General features: G+C 48.4%; 2 protein-coding genes across 7 annotated transcripts in view; one reads left to right on the top strand and one right to left on the bottom strand.

Moving 5' to 3' along the window:
* Window positions 1–15,071, top strand: part of FRMD4A (FERM domain containing 4A) — a 206,992-nt gene extending 191,921 nt beyond the window's left edge. For 4 of the 5 annotated variants that reach the window (XM_042872845.1, XM_042872844.1, XM_042872846.1 and 1 more), the window contains 6 exons: window positions 1,155–1,211; window positions 1,439–1,676; window positions 1,963–2,127; window positions 3,858–4,717; window positions 8,169–8,265; window positions 11,712–15,071. In XM_042872845.1, coding sequence (XP_042728779.1) covers window positions 1,155–1,211; window positions 1,439–1,676; window positions 1,963–2,127; window positions 3,858–4,717; window positions 8,169–8,265; window positions 11,712–11,814 — 1,520 coding nt within the window. In that variant the 3' untranslated portion in view covers window positions 11,815–15,071. Of the gene's footprint in view, window positions 1–1,154; window positions 1,212–1,438; window positions 1,677–1,962; window positions 2,128–3,857; window positions 4,718–8,168; window positions 8,266–10,044; window positions 10,479–11,711 lie in introns of those variants that run through there. The other variant, XM_042872849.1, reaches the window with a different exon arrangement.
* Window positions 15,072–17,979: 2,908 nt separating this feature from the next.
* The window catches only part of PRPF18 (pre-mRNA processing factor 18), a 17,308-nt gene continuing 8,714 nt past the window's right edge, over window positions 17,980–26,573 (bottom strand). For both annotated transcript variants that reach the window (XM_042872494.1, XM_042872495.1), the window contains 5 exons: window positions 25,615–25,683; window positions 24,789–24,929; window positions 24,227–24,298; window positions 21,862–22,017; window positions 17,980–18,603 (listed from right to left, as the gene is read on the bottom strand). In XM_042872494.1, coding sequence (XP_042728428.1) covers window positions 18,523–18,603; window positions 21,862–22,017; window positions 24,227–24,298; window positions 24,789–24,929; window positions 25,615–25,683 — 519 coding nt within the window. In that variant the 3' untranslated portion in view covers window positions 17,980–18,522. The remainder of the gene's footprint in view (window positions 18,604–21,861; window positions 22,018–24,226; window positions 24,299–24,788; window positions 24,930–25,614; window positions 25,684–26,573) is intronic.

Here is a 26,573-nt window from a genome sequence, read left to right as displayed (position 1 = left end):
GTGGGGCTCAGCACCCACAGCGCTCCAGAAGGGTACGTGGAGGACAACGAGCAGTAATTTTGGCCTTGTTCTCATATTTGACGTATGAGATTCTGCTCCCCTTCTTGTCTCTCCTGCCTAGAGGGCCCTGGGGGTGCTGAAGTTGGGTTATCCTCTCCGTGTGCTGTCAGATGGGCATCTGGGATCTGTGTTGTGCTCTAGGGATATGTTGGCTCACAAGACAAGACACAGGATCATGCTGTAGATTATAAGGATATCAGGAAAGCAGACTGTGACTCCTTTGTTCACCTATAAAATCGCTCTGTTAACATCCCTGGAGTAATACTGTACAAATGTAATTAATGTTAGCAGATTGGGGTGAGCTCTCTAGCTGAAAGGCATCTGTAAAATCAGAGTGGTGGCAGTGTCATTGCTGTGTTCAAATGCTGTTTTTCTTTTTATATTTTTACAGTGTAATTCTCAGGGTGCTTTATGGTTTACTGGGTTGTTGACTGGTTTTTCATGAAATCCATTAACTTTCTGTTGTGGTTCTTTCTCCCTTGCTGAATTTGCCCTTTCTCTTTAACTTACAGAGCTTTCTCTGTGCCTTTGTAGCAGGAGCTGAGATTAGAGCTGCTGTATTTGTGACCTGGGTACCAAGTCATGCTGCAGGCAGGGATGACAGACAGCTGTGAGGACACGGATGGGGGAGGCAGCTCATACATGCATGCCTGGAACACGAGAGTTTCTGCATCTGCTGTTGCAGAGGATACTCAGAAAGTGTTTCCCTGAATTACACAGAGCTGGTACCTAGTGTGGGCCTTAAGGCCCAGGATCTTCAGCAGACAAAGTCTGCCTGCTGGCAGGTTGCCATTTCACATCCGCTGGGGATCTCAGCTCACTGTTGTGACTCAGCCTTAATCCCCATTAATTGAAAAAGAGTTAGCAGCTCCTTGAAAGGCAGCCTGCTAGCAAAAGGCCTGGCCTGCAGCTCAGCCCTCAGACTGAGTGGGCTGAGGCAGTTATTTATAGGAATATCATTGTCTCGTGGCTTTGAGGAGAGGAAGGTGTGGGTGACTGCTTAAGGCCAGGAGCTGGTTGAAGATCGCGGCACGGTTCACAGTTTGGTCAGTGTGATTCCCGTGACCCTCTGACCATCTTTTTCTTCTCCTCAGAAGGAAACATTGCCAGTGAAGACAGCTCCCTCTCGGATGCCCTTGTTCTTGAGGATGGTATGTTGGCTGCTGTATGTTCTAGAGGGCAAGAAGGAAAAGGGGAGGGATGTGTGAATTCCTGATTGATGCTCAAAATGGGGGGCCTTTTCTTTGTAATGATCCATTCAAACTTGCTAGTACCGAAAACATTCTTGCCTGCGAGCAAGGCACGATGCTGTCCCGTGAAATAGGGCCAGCACTGAAGGTCACATAGCCATCACCCCTTTCCCTTCTTCTCTTGACAGAGGATTCTCAGGTCACCAGCACAATATCCCCTCTCCACTCCCCACACAAAGGACTCCCACCCCGGCCACCCTTGCACAACAGGCCTCCGCCTCCGCAGTCACTGGAAGGCCTCCGCCAAATGCATTACCACCGCAACGACTATGACAAGTCCCCCATCAAACCCAAGATGTGGAGCGAGTCATCCTTGGATGAACCCTATGAGAAGGTCAAGAAACGCTCCTCACACAGTCATTCCAGGTGAGCCAGCTATCTCCAGTCCTTATCACACAGACATCCTCCCAGACGGAATGTCTGTGAATCCTTACAAAACCATCTCTTACCAAAAGGAGACATGCAGGCTTTGGAGGTAATATAGATGTGATAAAAAGCAGGCTGCGTTCACGTGGCGTGACTCAGAGCAGCATCTGACCCCACTCCCACTAACTCTGGAGATCACAGGCATGTGCCTGGGACCTGGAATAAGGCAGGGAGCCCCTTCCCCAAATTCCTTCCCAGGAACTGAAGCCAAGTGTTTGCTCTGCAGCAATCACAAGAGGTTCCCCAGCACCGGGAGCTGTGCTGAGGCAGGGGGGAGCAGCTCCCTACAGAACAGCCCCATCCGGAGCCTTCCCCACTGGAACTCCCAGTCCAGCATGCCCTCGACGCCGGATCTACGGGTACGCAGTCCACACTACGTCCACTCCACACGGTAAGTTCTCCCAGCTCCACAACAGGCTCACTTTGCTTGCCCTAAAGTAACTGTGCTTTGCTTTATCCATCCCCCAGGATATTCATTAATTCGCCATTCAGGAAAGGACACAAAGCAGGCCTGTTCATACCAGATGCTTGAGCCCTGTTGTTATCATAGAATCTCTCCTGAACTGAGATACTGAAATCACCTCAGTTAAACTTGATCCTGCCCCTTATCTCCCCCCTCAAAGTAATGAAGCTTTTCTTCTACTGGAGCTCCTTGTCCCACTTACTGTTTATAGGCCCTATAAACCACACACAACCTTCAGAAGAGATGTGATGATAGTGCTAAACTGCAGTAAAGTCCTTTCTGGCTCCAGCTGGAGATAACATACTGTTTCATTTTTTATACAAAATATTAGGTAGAAGTACTCTCTCATGGTGGCATATAAAACGTTTATGTGTGTGTGCTCTCAAGCGGAGAGAGGCTGCACAAAGCAATCCACCCAAGGACCCAGGTGACAGTGACATAATCCCAGGGTTGAGACAGGAAAGACTTCAAATCGTAGTGGTGATTTGACGTTCATGGCCCAATTTAATCCCAGTTTTTACCAGGAGCTGTTCAGCTTCATTATTACTTTGCTCCTGTGGTAAATTTCATGGACAGTGAGAGAAGCAGAGCTGAGCCAAAGCTGTGTGCTGTTAGTGGTAGTGCTAGCATCCTGTAGCATGGCATAAATCAAGAGCAATGCCAGCACATCAGACTCAGACAGAAATGATGCGAGGTATCAAGGCCCTGTGTTACACTGGTTACAAATTTGAGGCTGAAAATGACTTATAAGAGCACAGTGCTAAGGCTGGAGCTAAGCTGCATGAGAAACAAGCCCGGCACCGTGCTTGAGAAGACCTTGACCAGCTAGGGGCTGTTTGGGTGTGTGCAACAACCATTGCTAGGTCTGCTGCATGCCCCAGCCTTGGCCATCTGTCATTCGGGTGTTGTAACTCCTCACAGGGCAGTGTTCCTGCTGCTTGAACGGATGGCTGAAGCTCTCCCAGCAGCTGGGATGAACAGAGACCACCCAGGCTTGGCCATGAATCAAGCCTTGTAAATTTGTGATTCCAGGTGGATGCCTCAACAGCTGTCACCCACTGACTGTATTACACATGTAACCCATGGCTGGGCCCCAGTAAAACATAGCTGCTTCACAAAGGTGGCATTTTCAAAGGGTAGAGTCACTGTGTTTCGGGCTAGATATGGGCAGTCTGTCCTTCTATCTCTGCCACTAATTTCAGAAAAGGTACAAGTCGAATTGTACCTGTGCAGGGGATTCACATGCCACTTGCAAGGGAATCCCACCACTGAGGCGATGGGATTTGCAGAGCTGCAGCAAAGTGAACCTGGTAGTACCAGGATGGTGCTGGTCCAAACAGCTCTGCCATGCCTCCGCCATGAGCTCACCAGTTTTTGTCCTTCATGCTGGATCCTTCCCATCCTGGCAAGTCACAGAAGAATTGAGCTTGTAGATTGAATACTACCAGCAAGGAGAATGGATAGGAGCCAGACTTGGACCTAACTGTCCCAAACCCAACAGCAGGGAAACAGGTTGCTCTGCAGCCAGCAGCCCCATGTAGAACCAGAAGAGCTGCCCCCAAATTCCCTTTCCAGTGAGACCAAAAATGTGTGCAGAAAAGGGAGAAGTGCGTTGTCCTTGTGACTTACCAACTTGAATGTTTTCCTGGCACCTGCAGGTCAGTAGACATCAGTCCGACCAGACTGCACAGCTTAGCTCAGCACTTTAGACACCGGAGCTCCAGTTTGGAGTCACAAGGCAAGCTCCTCGGCTCAGAAAATGAGACAGGGAGCCCTGATTTCTACACCCCAAGGACTCGTAGCAGTAACGGCTCTGACCCCATGGACGACTGCTCATCCTGCACCAGCCATTCCAGCTCTGAGCATTACTACCCTGCTCAGATGAACCCCAACTACTCCACCCTGGCAGAGGACTCCCCATCGAAAGCCAGAGAGCGGCAGAGGCAAAGGCACAAATCAGCAGGCAACCTGGTCTCTTCCAATTCAGGGAGCATGCCCAACCTGGCTGCGAGGAACGGAACAGGGCACCACCGGGTCTACCTGCACAGCCAGAGCCAACCCTCTTCCCAGTACAGGATCAAAGAGTATCCCCTCTACATCGAGGGCAGCTCCACACCCGTGGTGGTGCGCAGCCTGGAGAACGACCAGGAGGGACACTACAGCGTGAAAGCACAATTCAAAACCTCCAACTCCTACACGGCGGGGGGGATGTTTAAGGAGAACTGGCATGGGGACGAAGCGGATTCTGTTCGGCTCACCCCCTCCCGCTCCCAAATCATAAGGACTCCATCTCTGGGCAGGGAGGGCCACGAGAAGGGCTCGGGTAGGACTGCCGTGTCAGATGAGCTGCGGCTCTGGTACCAGCGGTCCACAGCCTCCCACAAGGAGCACAGCCGCCTCTCGCACACGAGCTCCACTTCCTCGGACAGCAGCTCCCAGTACAGCACATCTTCTCAAAGCACCTTTGTGGCGCACAGCAGGGTCACGAGAATGCCTCAGATGTGTAAAGCAACATCAGGTGAGAGCCCGTCCTGGGTGAGGGGGTGAGGGGCTGGGGGGCCAGGGGTTTTGTGCAGCCCATTTTCATGCCAGGCCTGGAAGACAGGGAGGAACCCAAAGCCATGCCTTTACTGAGCCTTTCCTCAGCGTGCGGTGGGTTTTTGGTCGAACTCGGAGAAACCACAGTGTAATCACTTTTAGTAAGAACAGCGAGGGGACCGATGGAGCACACAGGGCCTCGGTGCCATCCAGGAGAATGTGTGCCCATGGTGAAACATTAAAGGCACGAGGAAGGTTAAGAGTTCAGTGGGGACAGTGTCCCAGCCCTGCAGAAATGTTTGCATGATGACATCTCTTTGCACTGCTGATACGTGGCTTTCCCATGCAACTCCAGTAACTGTGCTGATAATATTCTGAGATTCAGTGCTTGAGTTTGTGCAGTAATATATCCGTCATGTAGAGCTTTGTACATCTCTGTGCTGTTAATATTCAACAGTAAGAAAGCAGCCAAATAAATTAACCTGAACAGTTACAAAACAGACCAAGGTGAAATAGTTACTGGCCATCAGTCACCATTGGACAGTCCAATCTGTAGGTATCAAGGGCATGCTAAAAACATGAACCCAGCCCAGTGGAGATGGAGAGCTGCTTAATCAGAATCTGTGCCATTTTTCCCTTCCTTTCTTATGCCTTAAGCCACTGCCCAAGTACCTAGAATCATAGAATCATAGAATCATAGAATCACTAAGGTTGGAAAAGACCTAAAAGATCACCCAGTCCAACCGTTCACCTATTCCCAATAGCTCCTACTAAACCATGTCCCTCAACGCAACATCCAGTCTTTCCTTGAACACCCCCAGGGTCGGTGATTCCACCACCTCCCTGGGCAGTCCATTCCAGTGCCTGACCACCCTTTCTGAAAAGTAATACTTCCTCATGTCCAGCCTGAATCTCCCCTGCCGTAGCTTGAAACCATTCCCCCTGGTCCTATCACTAATGACACGAGAGAAGAGGCCGACCCCCAGCTCACTACAACCTCCCTTCAGGAAGTTATAGAGAGCAATAAGGTCTCCCCTGAGCCTCCTCTTCTCCAGGCTGAGCATTCCCAGCTCCTTCAGCCTCTCCTCATATGGCCTGTGTTCCAGACCCCTCACCAGCTTTGTTGCCCTTCTTTGAACACGTTCCAGGGCCTCAATATCTTTCTTGCAGTGAGGGGCTCAAAACTGGACACAGTACTCGAGGTGCGGCCTCACGAGTGCTGAATATAGGGGAACAATCACCTCTCTGCTCCTGCTTGCAACACTGTTTCTGATGCAAGCCAGGATGCCATTGGCCTTCTTGGCCACCTGGGCACACTGTCGGCTCATGTTCAGCCGAGCATCAATCAATACCCCCAGGTCCATTTCCTCTACGCAGTCCTCCAGCCACACCGCCCCAAGCCTGTAGCGTCGCCTGGGGTTGTTGTGGCCGAAGTGCAGGACCCGGCATTTGGCCTTGTTGAAACTCATCCTATTGGCTTCAGCCCAGCTCTCCAGCCTGTCCAGATCCCTCTGTAGGGCCTCGCTACCCCCAGGCAGATCCACACTTCCAGCCAATTTGGTGTCATCTGCGAATTTACTGAGGGTGCACTCGATGCCCTCATCGAGGTCATCAATAAAGATATTGAAGAGGACAGGCCCCAGCACCGACCCCTGCGGAACACCACTCACGACCGGTCGCCAGCTGGATTTGACTCCATTCACCACCACTCTCTGTGCCCGGCCCTCCAGCCAGCTCCTTACCCAGCCAAGAGTGTACCCATCCAAGCCTCTGGCTGCCAGCTTCTGCAGGAGAATGCTGTGGGAGACAGTGTCAAAGGCTTTGCTGAAGTCTAGGTAGACCACATCAACAGCCTTTCCTTCATCCACCAGATGGGTCACTAGATCATAGAAGGAGATCAGGTTGGTCAAACAGGACCTGCCCTTCATGAACCCATGCTGGCTAGGCCTGATCCCCCGGTCACCCTGCACATGCCGCATGATCTCCCTCAAGACGATCTGCTCCATAACCTTCCCTGGCACCGAGGTCAGGCTGACAGGCCTGTAGTTAAGGCCTCATAGGCCTCATAGCCTTGAGTGCACCAATGCTCACAGCTGCCTGATAAGAGGGTGATTTACGTGTTGTGCTTGTAGAAGGCCTAGATGTACAGCAGGACACAATCAGGCAACTGCTGATACCATTCTGTGTCTCAATATGAGAAGTAGTCTTCCCTCCTTTAATTAATAAGCCTTTCTGTTCCTGCCAGCAACAAGAAATACATGAATGCTCAGGCTTTGTTTTGCTTTGGTTTGAGAGGCATACTAATTCAGTTTGGAAATCTAGAAAGCATAGTGAGGGAGTTCAGGGGGGCAAGACACTGCCATTCAGTCTGTTCTCACACCCAGGGGGTCTTCGAATCTAAATGGGATGCCTGGGCAGCACCCATGGCTTGCTGTGACCATCCAGCAGCACGGGCTGGCTTTGCATTCCCAGTCAGTCCCAGTTAAAACTATGGGAGGATACTGACCCAGGGGACTGTCAGCTGCAGGGAACAGATTAAAATTTGTTTTTCTCTTCAAGTGCCATTTGGCAGCAGCTAAAAAAATGAACAGCACAGAAGGGGATGCCAGGTAGAAACATCTATCGTTTAGCTAATTGTCTGTAGTCGACACATATCTACTGGACTTCATGCTGTCCTTTAAAGAGGATTGCACTTCTGGGCAGGTATTAAATTTGGAGAGTGAATACTGCATGGACTTGAGGAGAAAGAAAGATGGGTGAGTTGGATATCTTTGCCAGACCCTCAGTGAGGAGCCCCCCTGAGAACCACAGCCAGTGTTGGATTTTTAGTCTGTCTTGCTTCTTGCTTCATGAAAGTCAGATAAGCCTTCCTTTGGGCCCATACCACTAGGGTCAGCAAAGCCAAACTTCACCTTATTACAACTGCACAGTGAGGTAGTGTTAGCTTTTGTAATCTCTAGAGCTGTCTTCCTCCTTTGCACATGAAGCAGTGTACCTGTCCAGGCTCTTGCCAGTCTACCAGCCCTGCCTCCTCAGGAAATGGAGCATCTCCTGTGCTCTCACACCCCTGGCAGCAGGACAAGGCCTGAGGTCATGAAGATATACAGCCATGTTCTGCTGTCCAGATAGTGGTGACAGGAGCAAAATCAGTCAACTCTCATGCTGGGAGAGATGCTGAATCTCCCAGACAGGGCTGAAACAGCATTCCCACAGAGTTGAAGATCGATGCAGCCCATGACACACAGCAGGACCAGTACCAGGCAGGCTGCTCCTACGCCATACTCAAGCTGGATGAGTTCTGACTCCCTGGCCGTGCTTACTCACAGCTGGACATGTTTCTGCTGGTCTGATCAGCCGATGGTCTGAACCACCCTAGCCCTTGTGCCCTCACCTCACCAGCTCTTTTTCTCCACCCTTTCATTGTTTTTCAGCTGCCTTACCTCACAGCCAGAGGAGTTCAACACCATCGAGTGAACTTGCAGCCACGCCACCGGGCAGTCCCCACCACATTCTTGCATGGCAGACTGGGTGAGTGTCATGGGAATTGGGTGAGAGGATTCATCTCATTCAGTGCAGGAAGCTGAAAGCTTGCTAGCCTCAGGAAAAACCTCCCAGCACACAGGCAAAGGGAGAGCACAGGTACAGGGAACGTTTTGCAGGTGCTCAGTAGCCCACGCTTGCACCAGGTGTGTCCAGCTTCCACCAGTTGGTCGCTTAGGGCTGACCGAGCTCAGCAGTGCCACCTGCACCCAGCAGCACTGCTCCCAAGCCATGCTGGATGGGCAGTGGAAGAAGCCTTGCAGGTTCTTCCCGCTTGGGCACCATCTCCTTCCTCCAGCTTTCTATCAGTCAAAACAGCTGGTCTTTCTTTTAGCAAACATGCTGGCTGTCCAGCCTAAGATCTCTGTTGTCATGGCAGCATTAGGTGCCTACCATATTCGTGTGTGCAGCAACCACATTTTACTACAAGGTTTTCCCCAGTAATGTGACCTAATGACTATGAAGTGCAACTTTTTTCAGCTACCACTAACTTAGTGTGCTTCACCAAAGCATGAGTGAGTCGTTAGGTGCAGGTAGCCATTACTCATGTAAATCCAGTAATTGGGTTCTTGGGCGCACCTCCTTGTGAGGCCAGGAATTCAAGGAGCAAACAAAAAGCCTTTTGCAAGCTCTCCTGAGTGTTCTCTAGCAATCTTCTGTAATTCTACCCTGTCACACGAAATAAAGATCACTTCCAGATCCCATCTAACTCAGCGCGCCCCAGATTTTTACAATTAAGTTGGGTTTGGTGAACACCGCTAGAAAGTTTCCAGCTAACGTCCTCGAAATCCCATCAGCCCTGGAATAAGAGAACAGATAGAATCCCCTGAGCTGTGAGCAGGGACTAGGAGAGTTAACTCTGTAAACATTTCACTGTGCAGCCACTGGAAAATCTCATCCTCTTTAATTTCTTTGGTCACCTATGACCAAATTTGACCTCTGGTTGTACTCCAGCACCGTCTGTGAGTGCACTTTGAAATGGAGATGAGGGGAGCTGTAACCACAAACCTCTTATGCCTTCTTTGAATTTTAAATTCGCACATTTGACATCCAGCCTCACATGGTGTTTGTGTTTGCCTCCAGCTTCAGTATTTTTCAGGGTCCATTTCACAGAAAGTCAAGGGATCATAAGATTGGCAAAATGGCAGCTGTAGTGACTGCATGCTGAAATTTCCACTAGTAAGGGTTTTAATCGAGACTCAAATCTTTGTGTCTGCCTCCAACCCAATCCTATATCCTCTGAATATCTCTATGATAATCAGGAGTAAAAGTGGTTAGCAGCCAGCTGAGGAGTCTGCTTCCAAAATCCCAACATTTCTTAGTTGGGATAACTTCTGCTCCCTGTCTCTCATAGCAAAACACCATCAAGGCAAATTCTTAGCTGGTGAGTGTGAAGTTCTTTAGATTTATAACTTAGTTTGTGTACCAACAACCAGTGCAGAAGGAACTGGAGACAAATCAGTACTTGTTTCATGCCTGAGCACAGTCCCAAGCACATGTATAAATATGGTAGAGGTGGACGAAGTTTGCCATCAGAAGCAAAACACAAACTCCCCCACCACAGGAACAGGTTGTTCCCTCCCATTGTGAAGGAAAAGATTTACAGTTGTCCCTGACATGTTTCTGTGCCACTAACTCTTGTTCTGAAGATGATTCATCAACTTGTTTCCCCACTGGATTAATAAGCTCATAACAATGTCTGTGTCATTTCTTTTCTTTAACATTTCCTCTCTCCTCTTTCCTCCTTTTTTGCTCTCCTTTGTTCAGAGAAGCAACAGACAACTCACCCACTATGGATGAGTCTCAGTCTCCAACCCACCAAAGTACTGATGAATAGAGGTATAGTAAGGGGATGTTTTGTTCTTTCATCCTTCTGCCCTATAGTCCATGTTCCACGAACACAATGCGGCATCCCACCGTCCCCGAGGAGCAGCTGTGTAATTGTGTGCCTGTTTGGCAACAAGGCTTCTTTCAGTCCTTGGAATAGCAGCTCGGAGCCCTGTCTGTGCCTTTTCAGCACGTTTGTGGCTGTTGTGCTTTCCCCAGTGAAACAGGACTCCTTCCTCCGCACGAGTGGGCCTGGGGCCAGCCACTGCTGTGAGCGTTCCTGCAGAGGCTGAACAGGCACAGAGAGCAGGGACACGTTCGTGGCTGGGATGTGTCAAAGCAGCGTGGGCAGAGTGCTGTGGGGAGATGAGCACGGGTGGGTGGGGACCTCGGGGAGCTGGGCAGAGCTCCAGCAGTGCTACAGCCACGGCACCGAGTGCCCCTTGCTCCTTCATCCGTGCTGCAGAGCCGTGCAGGCTGTCTGCAGCAGCGAGGCTTCACGGAGAGAGGAGCAACCCTGGCCCAGTTCCTGTGAGAAGGCAGAGGGGGAAGGGTGGAGGGAACAAAAAACCCTTAGAATTGTTCTGTTTTAATTAAACTGCAGTCACCGTCTGACACTCTCATTTGAATCCACAGCCATTCACAGCTGGCATCTGTTGAGTATTTCAAGCCCTGCTCTCTGGAGATAACCCGTAAACCTCTGTAGTCCAGCAGAGAGCTGGGAAACAAAAGGCTCTTTAATGTGCAGCCGGGTCATGGCCTTGCTTAGGTTCCTCCCAGACATCAGTCCCAAGGAAACCAGGTGGAAAACGGGAGAGAGGAGGCAGGAACTGCTGGGCTGCATCAGTGTGAGCTCAGTCCTGCGAGGTGGGGAGAGGGGGCAGGGAGAGAGAATCCCACAGGAAGCAAAGTGCATTTCCTGCTTCTGGCCTCCAAACAATCTGAGATTTGGAAGTTGGTTCAGATCAAAGCTTGAGAGGGAGATCAATTCTGAATGCTGTTATGCAGATATAGCAGCCATTTTTCAAAATCTCAACAAGGTTCTGACCTCAGTGTTTTCTTCTCGCAAGGAGCTCGGTAGAAACTGAGCCAGGGGCTGACCCTGGCCTGAGCCCTAAGATAAATGGCAAATTCCCATCACGTCCCTCATCTCCTCTGTGCAAGCAAACAAAAAGCCAGGCAGCAAAAGAAACTGTAGCTTGTCAAGGGAGGCACCCCAAGACCAGGCTGCATATGACAAAACATGGTCCTTTCCATAGCATACTTGACACCCTCTCACACATCACCAGGTTTTGCTGCCTCAGCTCCAGACAGCCCCGTTGCTCTGGCACTGCTGGTGATGCAGAGCCTCTGCCAGAGCAGAAATCCCAAGGACTGTCCGTGAGGTGCTGCAGGAGGGCACCCTGACCCTCCCCCTTCTCACTGGGTGTTATGGCCAGGAGCTCTTCAGATGTGCTTCATGGAGGGCCTCCTCAAAATGCTCAGCCTTCTGTCTGTCTCCAGGTTGCTGCAGGGAATGGGACTGTTCATAAAATGATGTTTTGTGCCCATGATTGAACTCTCCAGCAGTTCTCATTGCCCTAACAAAAGTTTCCTTTCTCCTGCAGGACTTACAATGATAGCTGTTTCCTGGATTCTCCCCTCTATCCAGAATTAGCAGATGTCCAGTGGTATGGACAGGAAAAAGCCAAGCCTGGGACTCTAGTGTGAACCCCTGACCTCAAATTAATCACATCAATGCCATTCTGAGATCACCTCACTGCCTCTCATTTGCCTTACCCAGATGCACTGTCACCCAGCACCAGCTTCAACTCTAAGCACTTTTCTCACGATGCAATTCCAGATGACATTACAGAGCATTGGCCCTGAGACGTCCACCACCACCGTGCAGGATGGCAGCGCGTCCCATCGCCAGCCCAGCACACGTCCCTGCAGAGCCTGTGGCACGGCGGCTGCGGTCAAGGCACGCGTGTGAGCAGCCATCTCAGCAGCTGGCAATGGAAAAAATGAGTTTTTTCCTTTCAAACGACGGGAGCCTGTCCAGGCTTACATCAGATCTTGCTGTTCTGTGGCATGTAACGGCAGTCAGATTTCCATGATCTGCAATCTGATCCAACGGAGTATTAATTTAATGGGGGGGGGGGGGGGGGGGGGGCGATACAAATTGGGACAGAGGCTGAGAATTACTCTTGAAAGCAGTTCTTTCATGAAAAAATACACACACACACAAAAAAAGCAAAATCCTCTCACTTCAAATACATCTAAGAGTCTCGCAGTCAGATCAGTGCTGCCAAAATCACCCAACCAGTGTCAATGGGATGAGTTTGTTCAGCGAGTTCTCGCTACAAGAACATCTCTTGTTTAATGACAGACACAACCACCTCCTGCAAAACAGCATTTCCTTCTTTGCTTCGAGCCCATCTGAACAGAGCCCCACGCACTGAAGACACTCTGGAGGTCTGGGTTGGTGTCACAGCATCTACAAGCTACTATCAGACTGGACAAACGAGGTACAAAGGATTATCTACAGCAGAGGCAAGAACTGTTCCTCACAGCAGCTCCGTGGCTGGCAAAGCTGCGTACCAGCACACAGAGCTTAGGGTTGTGCTGTTGGTTTTCTCAAACTCTGAGGAAGATAAGAATTGTCCAAAAACCTTTCCACAAGCAGATACAGCCAATGAATTCTAACCTGTCTCTGCAAAAATGTTAACATCAAATCAAAGGGAAAGCACATCACAATCTAATTGACACGGTGAAGCTGCATTAACATATCTGTTCCAATTATCTCACCTTGGTTAGCACCAGTGTAGCAAAGGGCTCGTCACCAGCGCACCGCTGGCTGGGAGAACCGGTCTGTCAGGAAGCATGGGAGCAGCTTGGGTTTAGCAAGCAGCAGACGAAGCAAAATTTCACATGGAAAGCAACCACAAGAAAGAGAAGTGACCGAGCGAGGCGTTCAGCGTGAGCAGAGCTGCCTACTGACACCACAAGGAATTGGACGGGGGAGTCGTGGAAGGAGCTGCAAGTTTACACTTACCTTTGAGCAATGCTTTATACATGTCAAGCCATGGAACTTTCAGAGGCCTCAAAGACACTTTTGTAACGAACAAGTGCACAATCTCGGTGGATGTTGAAGCTGGCACGTCTAGTCTTCACTGCGGTGCTATGCTGTTTTTATTGCCACTAGATGGGGGAGGCGCCCGGCCGGCCCCCGTTTGCGCGTGCAAATGATGATTTCCTATGGGAAAGGCATTACAGAAACGGCTGGAGGGGTTACTTAGTGAAAAGCAGAAACTGAAGTTAGCTTTAGTTGAAAACAAAAGAAAAGTGTGAGTGTGTGCGTGTTCCAAGAATAACAACAGCGTCTACCAGACCGAGTAGGGCAAAACGTCCAAAACGAAACGCCGTGACTTGGGGGCTGCCACACCTTTCAGCATCAGGATTGCTGGAAAACTGCATTCCAGGCTTTAAAAGAGAATGGGCTCTTCGTAATTAGACTTGGAAAGATGGTGGGGTTTCTAAAAATGAATGCGAGCCATTCGTGCCGATTCCTTTCCCCAGTGTGCATTGGGATGTTTGCTTCAGCCCTGGGCCCACGCCTGCAGTTCTGCTGCCTGGCATCAATGGCAGGGCTGCTCTGACACACTTCTCTCTGTGCTTTGGGCTTGTTAGCATGGGAATTGGCTTAAACTCCTAATTGGATTTTTAGGTGGATGGGAGATAAGCACTGATTACTGACCTGCGCTGCTAAGATTCCGTAGCTAAAGTGAAAGAATTAAATAAGGACCAAATTAAGCAGCAGCAAATTAGCCCATGGATTTTTTTAGGGGCTCTGAGCAACTGTCTGTTTTCTTTTTAATTTCCCTGCTAAGTGGCTTCGGGTTGGTTGTTTTGTTTTGTTTTTTAATTATTCTTTTTCTGTGTACCTTTAATTAAAAAGAATTCAACAACAGCGGCACTACGGGGCCTCTGGGCACTACAGGAACAGTAATTCCTCCAAGACAAGATCTGCAGTTTTGCAGCAAAGGTTCAAAGGTGGCAGCCCTGAAATTAGGGGAAGAAAAAACCAAGTCAGCCTGAATTGCAAACAGGCTCGAGTCGAGAAAGAGCTTTTGAGAAACGGATTGGGTTTTGCTTTGTGTTCTGCTTTTCTGTTCTGCAATCAAGGCACACGTGAGCAGCCAGTCTGGTAGTAAAGACAGATTAAGTAAAACAGGTTTTACTGTTTAGCTCAATTCAATTAAACACAAATGTACATACAGTGTTAATCATATGAGATTAACATAGTGAAGTATAACACGGAGGGGTGCATACCTAGCTATTCTATACGAGCACTTGACTACCGACGTCAGCCCTCCCTTCCTTTTTTGTTTTTCGAGGCTCCATCTGCCATGAAGCCACCGTTGCGTTCTCAGTCTCCCCGTCTGCAGGTCCCTCTGGATGGGCAGCAGTGTGGCTCGGCCCCGCGCCGCGCTCTGCTGTGGGCAGGGTTTCTTTTTAAACGCTGTGAGATGCAGTCGAGTGTTGGAAATGTTGAATCAGTCCCATTTGTTTTCACTCTGTATTAGTTTTAGTTCCAGGCGTAGCCGATCCCCATTCAGGTGCTATCAGATGACCAGTTACTGCTTAGTTACCTAGATGTAAAGTTTTACATATATATTAATGTCAATAGTTTTATTACCAGTTGTGTAAAACGGACTCTCTAGTTTAAGAAAAAGAAAAAAGAAGGAAAAAAAAAAATAATTAGGTCTCTCCTGAAATTGACTTTAGAGCATGTAAAATGATTTTACTGGATTCTGTTAAACTGTAATCAAGGAAAAGATATGTATGTTGTAGAAAAAGTTGCAGAATTAAAAAAGATCTGCTTTTAATTTATTCTTTTTGTATTAAGAATTTGTATAGTTACCTTTACATTTTGCAAAACGGTGTTGTCAACACTTCCTTATTAAAGCATTTTCAAAATGAAACCTCGCCATGGTCTCTTCAACCCAAGGAATCCCTTCCATGCTGAGCAGTGGCGCTGCAGGGAGCGCTGAGCCTTGCCCAGAAACAGCCCCTCACAGACCCTGAGGGCACAGTGCTGCCTGCAGGCTGGGCCGGGCACAGAAGGCTCTGCTGCTGCTCTGCTGGGTTCTCTGAGTGAGAGGGCTTTGCCTTCTGCAGTGCACTGCAACAGCCATTGCTGTGTGCCGGGGACAGCAGCGATGCCAGGCACTTCCCAACCCGCACAGGCTCTCCATGCAGGCCCCACCACTTCCCAGCACGGTGCCTTCCCCTTCTTCCCACCTCCTCTCGTTGCACAGGACCCTGCAGTGTCTGTCTGGGAAGCTCCTTACCACCAAAACCCCTCCGTGTCACAGGGAGACCTCAGCTGAGCGGGTTGAGCTGGGAAAGCAGCCGACCCTCATCCAGCATCATTCGCTGGAGACAATCTTCTGTAGCAAACGTCTGTTGGGTTGGGGCAGGGCATGGCAGTGCTAAATGTCTGATATCATCCTGGCTCTGGGGATCAGTGTGGTGTTACTGCAGGAGCTGGCGCAGCCCGCTGCTCTCCTCCAAGGCAGAGCAGCAGCTCAGGAGTTTCATGGCGTCGGTGCCTCTGTATCTCCCCCCCCTGGTGGTGCTTCCCAGCAGGGACGCAGACAAGAGCGGTGATGCTGACAGCTCACACCGTGCCAGCAGGACGCGGGTCAAGCAACTCACACGTAGCTCTGTCACCACTGCCAGCAACATCAGAAATTGTCTCTATCTCAACCGAGCTCATCTTTGGTTGACTGGATCTACCATAGACTGAATGGCAACCAGCGTTACAGAACCTCATTTTGCAGTCAAATTAGAATCATCAAGGTTGGAAAAGACCACCAGCCCGCCCATCAGCCCATCCCACCGTGCCCACCAGCCACAGCCCTCAGTGCCACATCTGCCTGCTTCCTGAACGCCCCCAGGGACGGTGACCCCACCACCCCCCACGCAGTCTGTGCCAATACCTCACCACTCTTTCTGAGAAGAAATGTTTCCTAATATCCTATATAATATCCTATATAAACTCTTCCACGCTCTCAACATCTGCCCAACTTGTCCCCACAAATGCCCCTAATAACCTAACTGATCCCACATGCACTATCCAAAGAGCCTTTCTAGCAGCACAGACCAAGAGCAACCAAGGAATTAAAGGCACATCGCCACCGCCAGGCACAAAACCAAGCAGGAACAAGAAAGTGGTATCAGCCAGGCCATGGAGGGGCAGGGAGCTGCACTGCAACCAGGAGCTGCTGGGTCCTACTGCACTGGGTCCTAGACTGAAGTCCTAAAAGCACTCCTGACATTTCTATGGTGAATGCACGACTTCACCCCAAGACATTGGATTGCACCTGGCAAACACAGCAGTTATCAGAAATAAACATCTGCACAAGTCCAGGGGGAAAAGTCAGAATCTCTGAAGTGAAACACGCCATCCCCACAAAACCTGTCCAACAGTTGCACAGCTGCACCACACCCACTCGTCCTTACACTTCTCTTTGATAAAAGGCGTTATGAAGGATTGGAGCACGGTCTGCTAGCTGGAGCTGGGGCCATCCAGCTGCACAGAGCCTCAGAGCAGCGATGAGGAGCAGTTGCCATGACAGTGTTCCTCTTGTGATCCCCCCGGGGAGCAAAGCTGGCTTTCACGTGCCGGGCAGCTGGAAGCTCTTACACAGATATGCCGTGAGAAAGCACTTGGGTTTCTTGGTTCCACATGCGGCACCATTCCATGGATTGCAAGGGGATAAAAGCTCTTCCGCCATGGGAGCCATTCAGCCAAGGCGGCTGTATTTCAGGGACTGTCAGCAAGAAGGCATGCTGCTTAAATTGCATTCCTCGAGCTTGATTAGACTAAAGCATTCCAAGCCCAAATTCACATCCCTACAGGAGGCTCATCCCCATTCAAACCAGTACTCAGGGTACCATTAAATGGCTCCTTAATAATTAGCTCTAAAGCGGGAGGGAAAAAATCTATTTAACACTACTATGGCTGCCCTAAGGAATCCAGTTCCCACTAAAGCCAACGTTACAGAGCTCCCAAATCAGCCCTCGGCTCTCGCTGCGCTTTCCAGGGAAATTACAGCTCTTAAATGAAGACAATACTGTATCTCAATTATTTAAAGAGTTCAAAACGAAGGTCAGGGTAAAGATTTAGAAACAGCTCAGGAAATCATCTGGGTGGGGAAAGGGATAAAGTTGCGGTGTTGTAAATGTTTTCTGTTGTAAAAATGCTCTCTCTACACTGCAGAAGAAATCCCCAGGCACCAATGTTAATGAAGCTCTTCCACGCTCTCAACATCTGCCCAACTTCTCCCCACAAACCCCCCTCTGGTTCCCAAAGGCCCCCCCAGGCTCCACTTAGACCTCGTCAGCCTCATTTTTATTACTTCTAAACTGTTTAAACTCTTGACATTTTCGCTGCGGTCAGACGCACCAGACTGAAGGACCTGTAAGTCAGAAGCAGCCCTTCAGAATGCAGAGCCTCCAGAAGAATCTGGGGAAGCTCCTTGAGATAAGCCAAGCCAGCACACAGCCCCAGCATCGGACCTCGCTGCGAACACCTGCTCTAAACTCCTTCAACGAGGGCACCAACAGCTCAAGAAGAAATTCAACACCCAGCAGAACAGATCTGTGGCTGCTACAAATGCTGTACCTGGGCATGGGAGGCCCTGATTATGTTCTCTGCAATGCCCACCAGACTGGAATTTTCTCCAGATGTATAAAAACAGGATTTGGAAGCCTGAAGAGCCACAAGATAACTTCTCCCAAGCTCAGGAGGTTTATATTAATAATGTCACTATACAACAAAAAAAAAAAACAGCCAAATCAGATGTACTCAAGATCAAAAAACTCTTTCCACTGAAACTGGGTGTATTTTTCAGCTGAGAAATATATAAACTTCTTTCCCCACAAATACCACATGAAAGATTTGCCATTAAAATCTTCCTATTTACAGAAATAACAAGACTGAAGTTTGACTGCTTCCCCATCTTCCCACATCAGCCTCCAGTGGGAAAGCAGCCAACAAACTCCACACGGCCTCTGAGTCTCACCTACAGCTCCGAGGCAGAACAGATTGGTTGAGGTCGGCCTGCACAGCGTTGGGAACAGCAAACTGAAGGAGAAGTGAGGGTCACAATCAGTGACCAGTGCCCCCTGGTTGTGGCCACCCCACCCTTACAAAGCTGGAGCTGGGATCTGGTCAGCGTAAAGACTGAAAAAGCAATCTACCCAAGTGGGGCTTGTTCAAAGGAAGCCAGAGAGAAATCTGCTTTATGCTTTCTTGCAAAGCCCACCCTCAGTTTCTGCCGGTGTAAAGCACAAACTGCTCCATCTCCTCAGTGCTCTCCGAGTCCAGGAGATGACAGTGTGAGGCATGCTTGGTCACCCAGAGCCTCACAAAGCGTTGTACTCCACGCATTTCGATGGGTCTGTCGGGAAGTGCTTCTGGCAAATGGTCATCAGTCTCTTCAGCCCCTAGAGATGAACAAAACAAAGACAATTCTCTCATAAAACTGCAGCTGTCACACAGCCTATTTTTACTTTTCAGCTTAACGAGAAGAATTAAAAGCAAATGGCTGCTATTTCATTTCTTTTCTTTACTCAATTGGTATTCCATTATTTTATCAACAGTTCTCTCTGAGAAGTGCTAATTGTTACAAATATGTTCAACAAGCCTAAATGCTGCATTTGGCTCCCACCAACCCCACACAGTAATACAGGCCTGGGGAAGAGTCGTGGGAAGCTGCCTAGTAGAGAAGGACCTGGGGGTGCCCCTCACAGCAGCTGCACACAACCAGCACTGTGCCCAGGTGGCCAAGAAGGCCAATGGCTCCAGGCCTGGACATCTGGTTGAATCCCTTCACTGAAAGGGTGGTCAGGCATTGGCTGCCCGGGGAGGTGGCTCCCCAAGGTCTCCATCCTTGGATGTGTTTTAGAGATGTGTGGACATGGCCCTGAGGGACATGGTGTAGGGTGAGACTCTGCAGTTCAGGCTGATGGTCAGATGTGGCGTTCCTGGAAGTCTTTTCTATGCTGGATGGTTGTAAGATTCTATGAGTTCAAATATTAAAGGAGTTTGTGGATTAACTGAAGAGATCATAGGTTTCATTCTTGATGATAGATTCATGGTGAAGAACCACAGTAATACTTTAAGCCCTCTTCTTCACCAAGGCAGAAAGCAATACCATTACAACAAACCATGTGTACAATAACCCTGAAAATTGAGATGTTAAGTAATTCTCAAGAGCAAAAAATGATTTCTGACACCAAAACAAGCTGAATGACTGAGGAGAAAAAAAACCCAATCCATTTCTGTAGAGCAGAGGTGTCATCCCTTCCCATAGTATTACCACACTCGATCCCACTGCAGTGGAGGAAAACAAAGGCAGACCATGGACTTCTCAGTTCTTTCAAGACACTGATTGTCAAAATCCAACATGACAGAAATACCATCATTATTCTCTTTAAGTCACACACAGAGGTCTAACAAAGAAGGAGAGAAACTGCTGTGGTGGTAGCATAATTTGGCAATGATATTATAACTCCACAACAGCAGAAAGCAAAGTGCCTGTCATTAGATCTTCAACACCCAACTGTAAAGGAAAACAATTAGACAGAAGAGGCTTTGATATTTTCAGTGCCAGCAGGAATCTGGAAAACATATCCTAAAACCATAAAGACTCATTGTGTGAGATGTCAGTGTTGCAAATTCACTGTGTATGATCCCGAGTTCAGTGCTGTGAGCAGAGATAATACTCCACGTGATCCAGTTTGAACCAGACCAACTAAAGAAGACTTTGTATTTAAAATCAAGAAGAACAAATAGTTAAAACCAACTTTGTTTTGGCCCATCAGTAAGTTGTGTACTTCAGAAGTGTATCTACTTCACAGAGAAACAAAATGCAGAGGGAAGATGAACAAGATTTCTTTCAATAGATGCACTCTCCGAAACAGAGGGAACAAACTGGGAAAATCCATACAAGTTGCATTTTCCAGGTAGGTTAAGAGATCCAAAGGCACCACACATAAGCTACTTCGTCCATCAGATAATGCCAAGCAAGTAATAAAATAAATCAAGTGCAATCTGTCTCTGGAGATATGCAATCCACATACCACCTCACACCAGAATGATCACATTTGTTGGATCTGCAAATGTCTGGAGCTCCCTCTGACTTCACAGTATTTCCTCCAGTTATGATACTAAAAGCTATAGTTGAAATCAAAGGTTATTCTTGTATCCCCCAAAGAAAGTCAAGACAGAGGAGGAAGTTGTATTTTGCAAGCCATCTGCTTGCAGACATCTGCAGAAGTTGCAGTGGGAGTCGCTGAGCTGCAGCAGGAAGATATTTGTGTAAACCTCTCCTGACAGCATTGAGCTCCACAATGCTGCCCTCAGGCTTCACGGTTCAGCCAGGAGGGCCTTATGTCAGTGAGACTGCAACTGGCAGAAGGCAAACACAGCTCACCATGTGAGGACAGATGAAGCACCCAATTCCTGTGTGTGTGTTCACACTTGGTGCCAATACAGGATCACAAGCACTAAGATGTGAAAAAATCCATGAGACTGAACAGCACGCAGGCCCAGCTCCATCTATTACATGGACCTTGTACTCTGACTTAAACTAAGACAACTGCTGGATGCAGCCAAAGAGATGTGATCAATGGTTCTGTGTCAGGTGGAGGCTGGTCACAAGCAGTGTCCCTCAAGGGTCAGTCTTGGACTGGTGCTCCTCAACATCTTCATCAGTGACACAGATGATGGCATCGAGTGCACCGTCAGCAGGTTTGTGGATGACAGCAGCTGAGCGGTGCGGTCCACACACTGGAAGGAAGGGAAGCCATCCAGAGGGACCTGGACAGGCTGGTGAAGTGGGCCCCTGAAAACCCAATGAGGTTCAACAAGGCCAAGAGCAGGTATTTATACAAACTGGGGGGAGATCTCGTGGAGAGCAGCCTGTGGAGAAGGACTTGGGGGTCTGGACGTGAGCCAGCAGTGTGTGCCTGCAGCACAGGTGGCCAACTGTGTTCTGTGCTGCATTAAAAAAAGGGGTGGCCATCAGGGAGAGGGAGGTGATTGTCCCCCTCTACTCAGCTCTTGTGAGGCCCCACCTGCAGTACTGCATCCAGGCCTGGGGTCCCCAGCACAAGAAGGACACGGAGCTCTTGGAGCAGGTCCAGAGGAGGGCACTAAGATGATCAGAGGGCTGGAGCACCTCTCCTGTGAGGAAAGGCTGAGGGAACTGGGCTTGTTTAGCTTGGAGAAGAGAAGGCTCCAGGGAGACCTCATTGTGGCCTTCCAGTACTTGAAGGGAGCACATAAACATGAGGGGGAACAGCTGTTTAATAGGGTGGACAGTGATAGGACAAGGGGGAATGGTTTTAAACTGGAGGGGAGGTTTAGCTTAGATATTAGGAGGACTTTTTTCACACAGAGGGTGGTGAAGCACTGGAACAGGTTGCCCAAGGAGGCTGTGGATGCCCCATCCCTGCAGGCATTTAAGGCCAGGCTGGATGTGGCTCTGGGCAGCCTGGTCTGGTGGTTGGCAACCCTGCACGCAGCAGGAGGTTGGAACTGGATGATCATTGTGGTCCTTTTGAACCCAGGCCATTCTATGATTCTATGACTGCTTCTGGAACTCTTTAACCCCATCACTCACAACTACAAAGCTAACATTTCTCAAAGATTCCCTAATCCCCAAACCCAAACGGTTGGATTTCCACAGTCAGCCTTACCTGAATGTATTTCCTTTGAGTTTCATCATTGAGAACGTGGGCGACGTGCTTGGAGAAAATCTTCTCACGACCCGTTCGAGCGTGGATGCCCACCATGGTGACACCGATGGGCCACGGCGCGTTCCCAATGGCCATCTGGAGGTAGGCATCGTTTGCCTGAAGAAATACAGGGCTAGGCACACTTAGCAACAACAGAAAGGGCGTCAGATGTTTTCAATGCAGTCTGCTCAGGCTCCCATCAGCTGTTCTGCTGTGCTCACCTACACTACCTTTTCTATTTTGGTTACAGACTAAATCAGGGAGTGTTGAGGGAGAGCAGCCAGCTTCCAAAGAGGCTTAGAGCCAGATCCATTACAAAACTGGGTCAAAGAAGCACATTTATAACAGTGTTTATGAACGGAGTAGCAGCACTGAATGAATCTGCAATTTCACCATCAAGAGAGCAGACCCCATTTCTTAATATAGAGCTGAAGCAGACACGGGCCCTGAGGAAGAAAGGGAATAAAACATGAAGGGAAGACAAACACAAAGAAAGGCAGAAAGGCACAGATGATAGAGCTTAAAAAAGCAGCATAGCGAGTGAGAACCAGGAAAACAAAGGGGAAGAAAAACACACGCAATCACAGAAACACAGCTTCAAGGACCACTTGGTGCAGGACATTCCTCCCCTACTAGCAAGCAGCCAGAAAGCTCACTGATGAAGAGTTCATTTACCATCTCCCATTCAGAGACCACACAATCAGAAGTAACAAGCGTGACCAGCGGGTGCAGCTTCCTCACATTTGGCACTGGCACAAACTGGGAGGTGAGTAACTGAGGGTGCAGAAAGAGAGCTGGGAGCAAACCTGAAGAAGGGGCAGGACTTTGCCTTCACCTACACGAGGCAGCATCTCAGCAGCCTCAGTCAGATATCTGTTTGCTGACTGACACGTGGTTCTGTAATGAAGCACTGTATGAGAGCAGACAATTAAAGGCCCTTTTAAGAATGTCACAAAAGGGTTAATTGAGGCTGAGTAGGCAGCTTGCATTCTGCTCTTTGCCTGCTATCACAAGTTGATTTCAAAACTCGTGTTTTTAAAGAATGTCATCTAAGAAAGCAGAAACAATCAGGGGCTGGGAGCGTTCAGTCGGCTGAACAGCGGAAAAAACAACAAACATACGAGACAGCAGGATGCAGCCAGACACAAATCTCCTCAGAAGCAAAATGGAAAATGGCATGAGGATCTTTAAAAGCAAAAGGCTCATTAGCCTCACTAAAAACAAACACCAAAACAAGACAGCTTCCAAATGTATACTCAGCCTTCCCCTAAATCAGTCTGTGAAGTTTACATACAGCCAAGCACCTGTGAGACAGAGCAGCAGAGCTGATTTACTGAGGAGGTACGCTGCATTCCTGCACACTCACTGCTGTGTTGGGAAGGCACTGGAAAGGGAATTTCAGCATAATGATGATAGCCAAAGAAAAAACAAAGCTCCCAAACAAAACCCCACTATCATACATCCCAGTTTAGTTCTACTTTAAAGTGATTTAAACATGCCTGAGGGCACCTGAAGTTTTTTCAATCACAAAAGCAGGTTTGCTTGCTTACTAGACAAATTACCCCAAGTCCTTGGGACTTCAACAAGAAATACTATAAGACCAAAGGCAACACAAAAGTGAAGTTCTGCATACACTGGTTGCTTAAGCCAACGCTGTCACAATTTGAGTTCCATTTCTTGAGGCAGCTACAAACAAAAGCTAACGCTGCCTTTCATCTCAAGTGCCAAAGTACTTCTGCCTCCTTAAGTGAGCAGACTTTGTCCAAAAACCTTTTCATTAACTTATCTTGATCTTAACAGACCAGCTAACATGCGTATGGCCAAAGAAAGGGACGGTGTCTCGTATTCAGTAACTCAATTCCCCTAATAGCTAATTAATTAATCAACATCCCACTCCTTCTCTGGGGACATTCAAGACCCACCTGGATGCCTACCTGTGCAACCTGATGTAGGGAGCCTGCGTTGGCAGTGGGGCTGCACTCAGTGATCTCTGAGGTCCTTTCCAACCCCTACAATTCTGCGATTTAACCTTTCAATATCAGGGTTCCAACTCACTACTCCTCTGCAATGGAACCATCTCTGAAATCCTTCTGGTGCTTGCAAGCTCTGCAGTTTCACCAACCTCAGAAATGCTTCTGACAAACTGTGGATCACACACTGTCTGAAGCCCAACCGTTAACAGCCTGTTCTCATTTTATTTGAATATATGTTGGGTGGATTTCCAGCTACTTGTCTTTAAGATGCAAAAGGAAAAATGTTCACTTGCAACTTCAATTTATTGGAGCCAGCCAGCCTAAACACGCTGGAAGAGAGCAAACAAACGTACCTTCACATATTCTCTCTGCAACATGAATTTTATAATATCTGTTATTGATTCTTTGATGTCTGCAGGAAGTGTCTACGAGAGAAAAAAAAAAGGAGAACAAACAGCTTTACATCAGAATATGCAGCTCAGGAAAATCACCCTACTCAGCATTTATACAAAGATGAGCACCTTCCCTAGCTTCAGGACTTCAATGAATGAAAACATCTTCCTTATTTAGATGAAGGATCTGAAGCAAGAGAGGTGAAGCGGTTACACCTTGTAGCTCGTGGCAAAGTGCAAAATACAATCCCTATTTTCTATCATGTTGGCAACCCAATGAACAGGTGATACATGAAGCAGCACCTGGAAAAGCAGTAGGTAAGCAGAAGAACTCATGGATCAAGATAAAAAGGTCAAAACTGGGAGTCATGGGCTCTGGCCAAAGAAACCCTGACCACCTCATTCACCCTCTCACCTTCAGCTGAAATAACATTACCTTAAGGAAGGATATTAACAACTGGGTGCCTTGAAAGCAGCAACTAAAATAAGCCTTAGAGGACACTGACATCTAGAAGTGACTCACCCTTTTCCGAAGTTTTCTGAAGAGTGGCCTCAGGTAGGACTCTGTCTGCTTCTGAGTGGCACTGTTCAGCTTTCCCTGCACTCCCCGCTTCACGTAGTCCTCTCTGGCATTCAGCTCCTTCGCCCAAACTCCAAGAAGAAACTGCACAGGGAACAAGCAAATCTGTGTCCTAGTGCCACCTAGCGCCCGCACTGCCAAAGCAGGCGGAACAGTGGTTTAAACCAACACAGCAAAAGGAATATTTCCTTGGAGAAAACTGAATCCACGAGGCAAAAAGCCTCTTTCAGCTGTACGGGCAGAGGGGGATAGGAAAAACTATCCTACCACAGAATCTTGTGGAGGAGGAGGTGGGAGTGTGAGCAAAAAAAGAGTGCACATAGAAAACCAGGAGACAATGACAGACTCATCAGTGCTGCCAAGGTGAAGGGGAGCAGTGATGTATGAAGATGACACAGTTGTCTCAGAACAACTTCTGAGAATGAGCAGGTAGAGACTCCTTGGGAGTTTTCAACGCAGTGGTGGTAGACAGAAGAAACTGCATTCAACTGCCTCAGTTATCATCTGCAAGTCAAAATCAGAGCTGTTTGGAAGAGGAGAGGCAGATTTTGAAGAAGGTTGCTCTCCTCTGCCAAGAGCTCTTGCCCACGTCTCACAGCAGTCACTACTTCACTAACCAAGGCAATGGAGTATCAAGCACTACAAAAAGGCAAAAATATCTCCAGCACAATGAAAGTTTACCTCTCCAAGCAGATGGAAGCTCACCAAATGTATCTGCATGATAGTAAAAGGTATCTCACAGCTTAACACATCTGTGAGAGTGGGTTACCTTCAAGAATTTTGTGATAATATCCATATCATAGTGGTCATCACCCCGTCCTAAGGACTCTCCCAAAGCCTGGAATAGGAGTCAAAAGACAAAGATTTCCACATTATGTAGATACTTGCCACCAGCACAGCAGAATGTGAACTGAAGTTCTACTAATAAACCTAAGCATCAGGTGGGAAATTGAAAGAAACAAACAGCCATATATGTTATGAGACCCATTATTCTACTAAAAACCTTCAAGTAAAAAGCCAAGATGATTATTTCTGAGCAGTCAATACAACAGTAATTTTTCGTTCATTAACTACAAAATCACTGGTATAATTAGCAGCTGTCTAACAGCACTGAATTAAGGCAAACTGTGGGTGCATTGCATTTTTGAGATCCCCAGAGCCATACAATCACAGAATGGTTTGGGTTGGAAGGAACCATGAAGAGCATCCAGTTCCAACCCCCTGCCATGAGCAGGGACAGCTTCCACCAGCTCAAGCTGCCCATCCAACCTGGCCTTCATCACCTCCAGGGATGAGGCACCCACAGCTTCTCTGGGCAGCTGTGCCAGTGCCTCAGCATCCTCAAAATGAGGAACTTCTTCCACAGATCTAAATTAAATCTACCTTATTTTTAGTTTAAAACCATTATCCCTTGTCCTACCACCACTCTCCCTGACAAATTGGCCTTCCTTGTCTTTCCTTATGCCCCCTTTATGTGCTGGAAGGCTGCCACCAGATCTCCCCAGAGACTTCTCTTATCCATGCTAAATAAGCCCATCTCTCTTAGCCTTTCTTCATAGGAGTGGTGCTTCAGCACACTGATCATCCCCATGGTTCTCTGGACTTGCTCTAACAGCTCAATGTTCTTTTTGTGCTGGGGGCCTCAGAACTGAACACAATACTCCAATTTACTTAATTCTCATTTCTTTCTTTCTTTCTTTCTTTCTTTCTTTCTTTCTTTCTTTCTTT

Source organism: Lagopus leucura, unplaced genomic scaffold (assembly GCF_019238085.1).
Source record: "Lagopus leucura isolate 7727_CA_CO unplaced genomic scaffold, USGS_WTPT01 Super-Scaffold_100008, whole genome shotgun sequence".
In the NCBI taxonomy this organism is placed as follows: Eukaryota; Metazoa; Chordata; class Aves; order Galliformes; family Phasianidae; genus Lagopus; species Lagopus leucura.
This window is presented reverse-complemented; position numbering and strand designations above follow the sequence as displayed.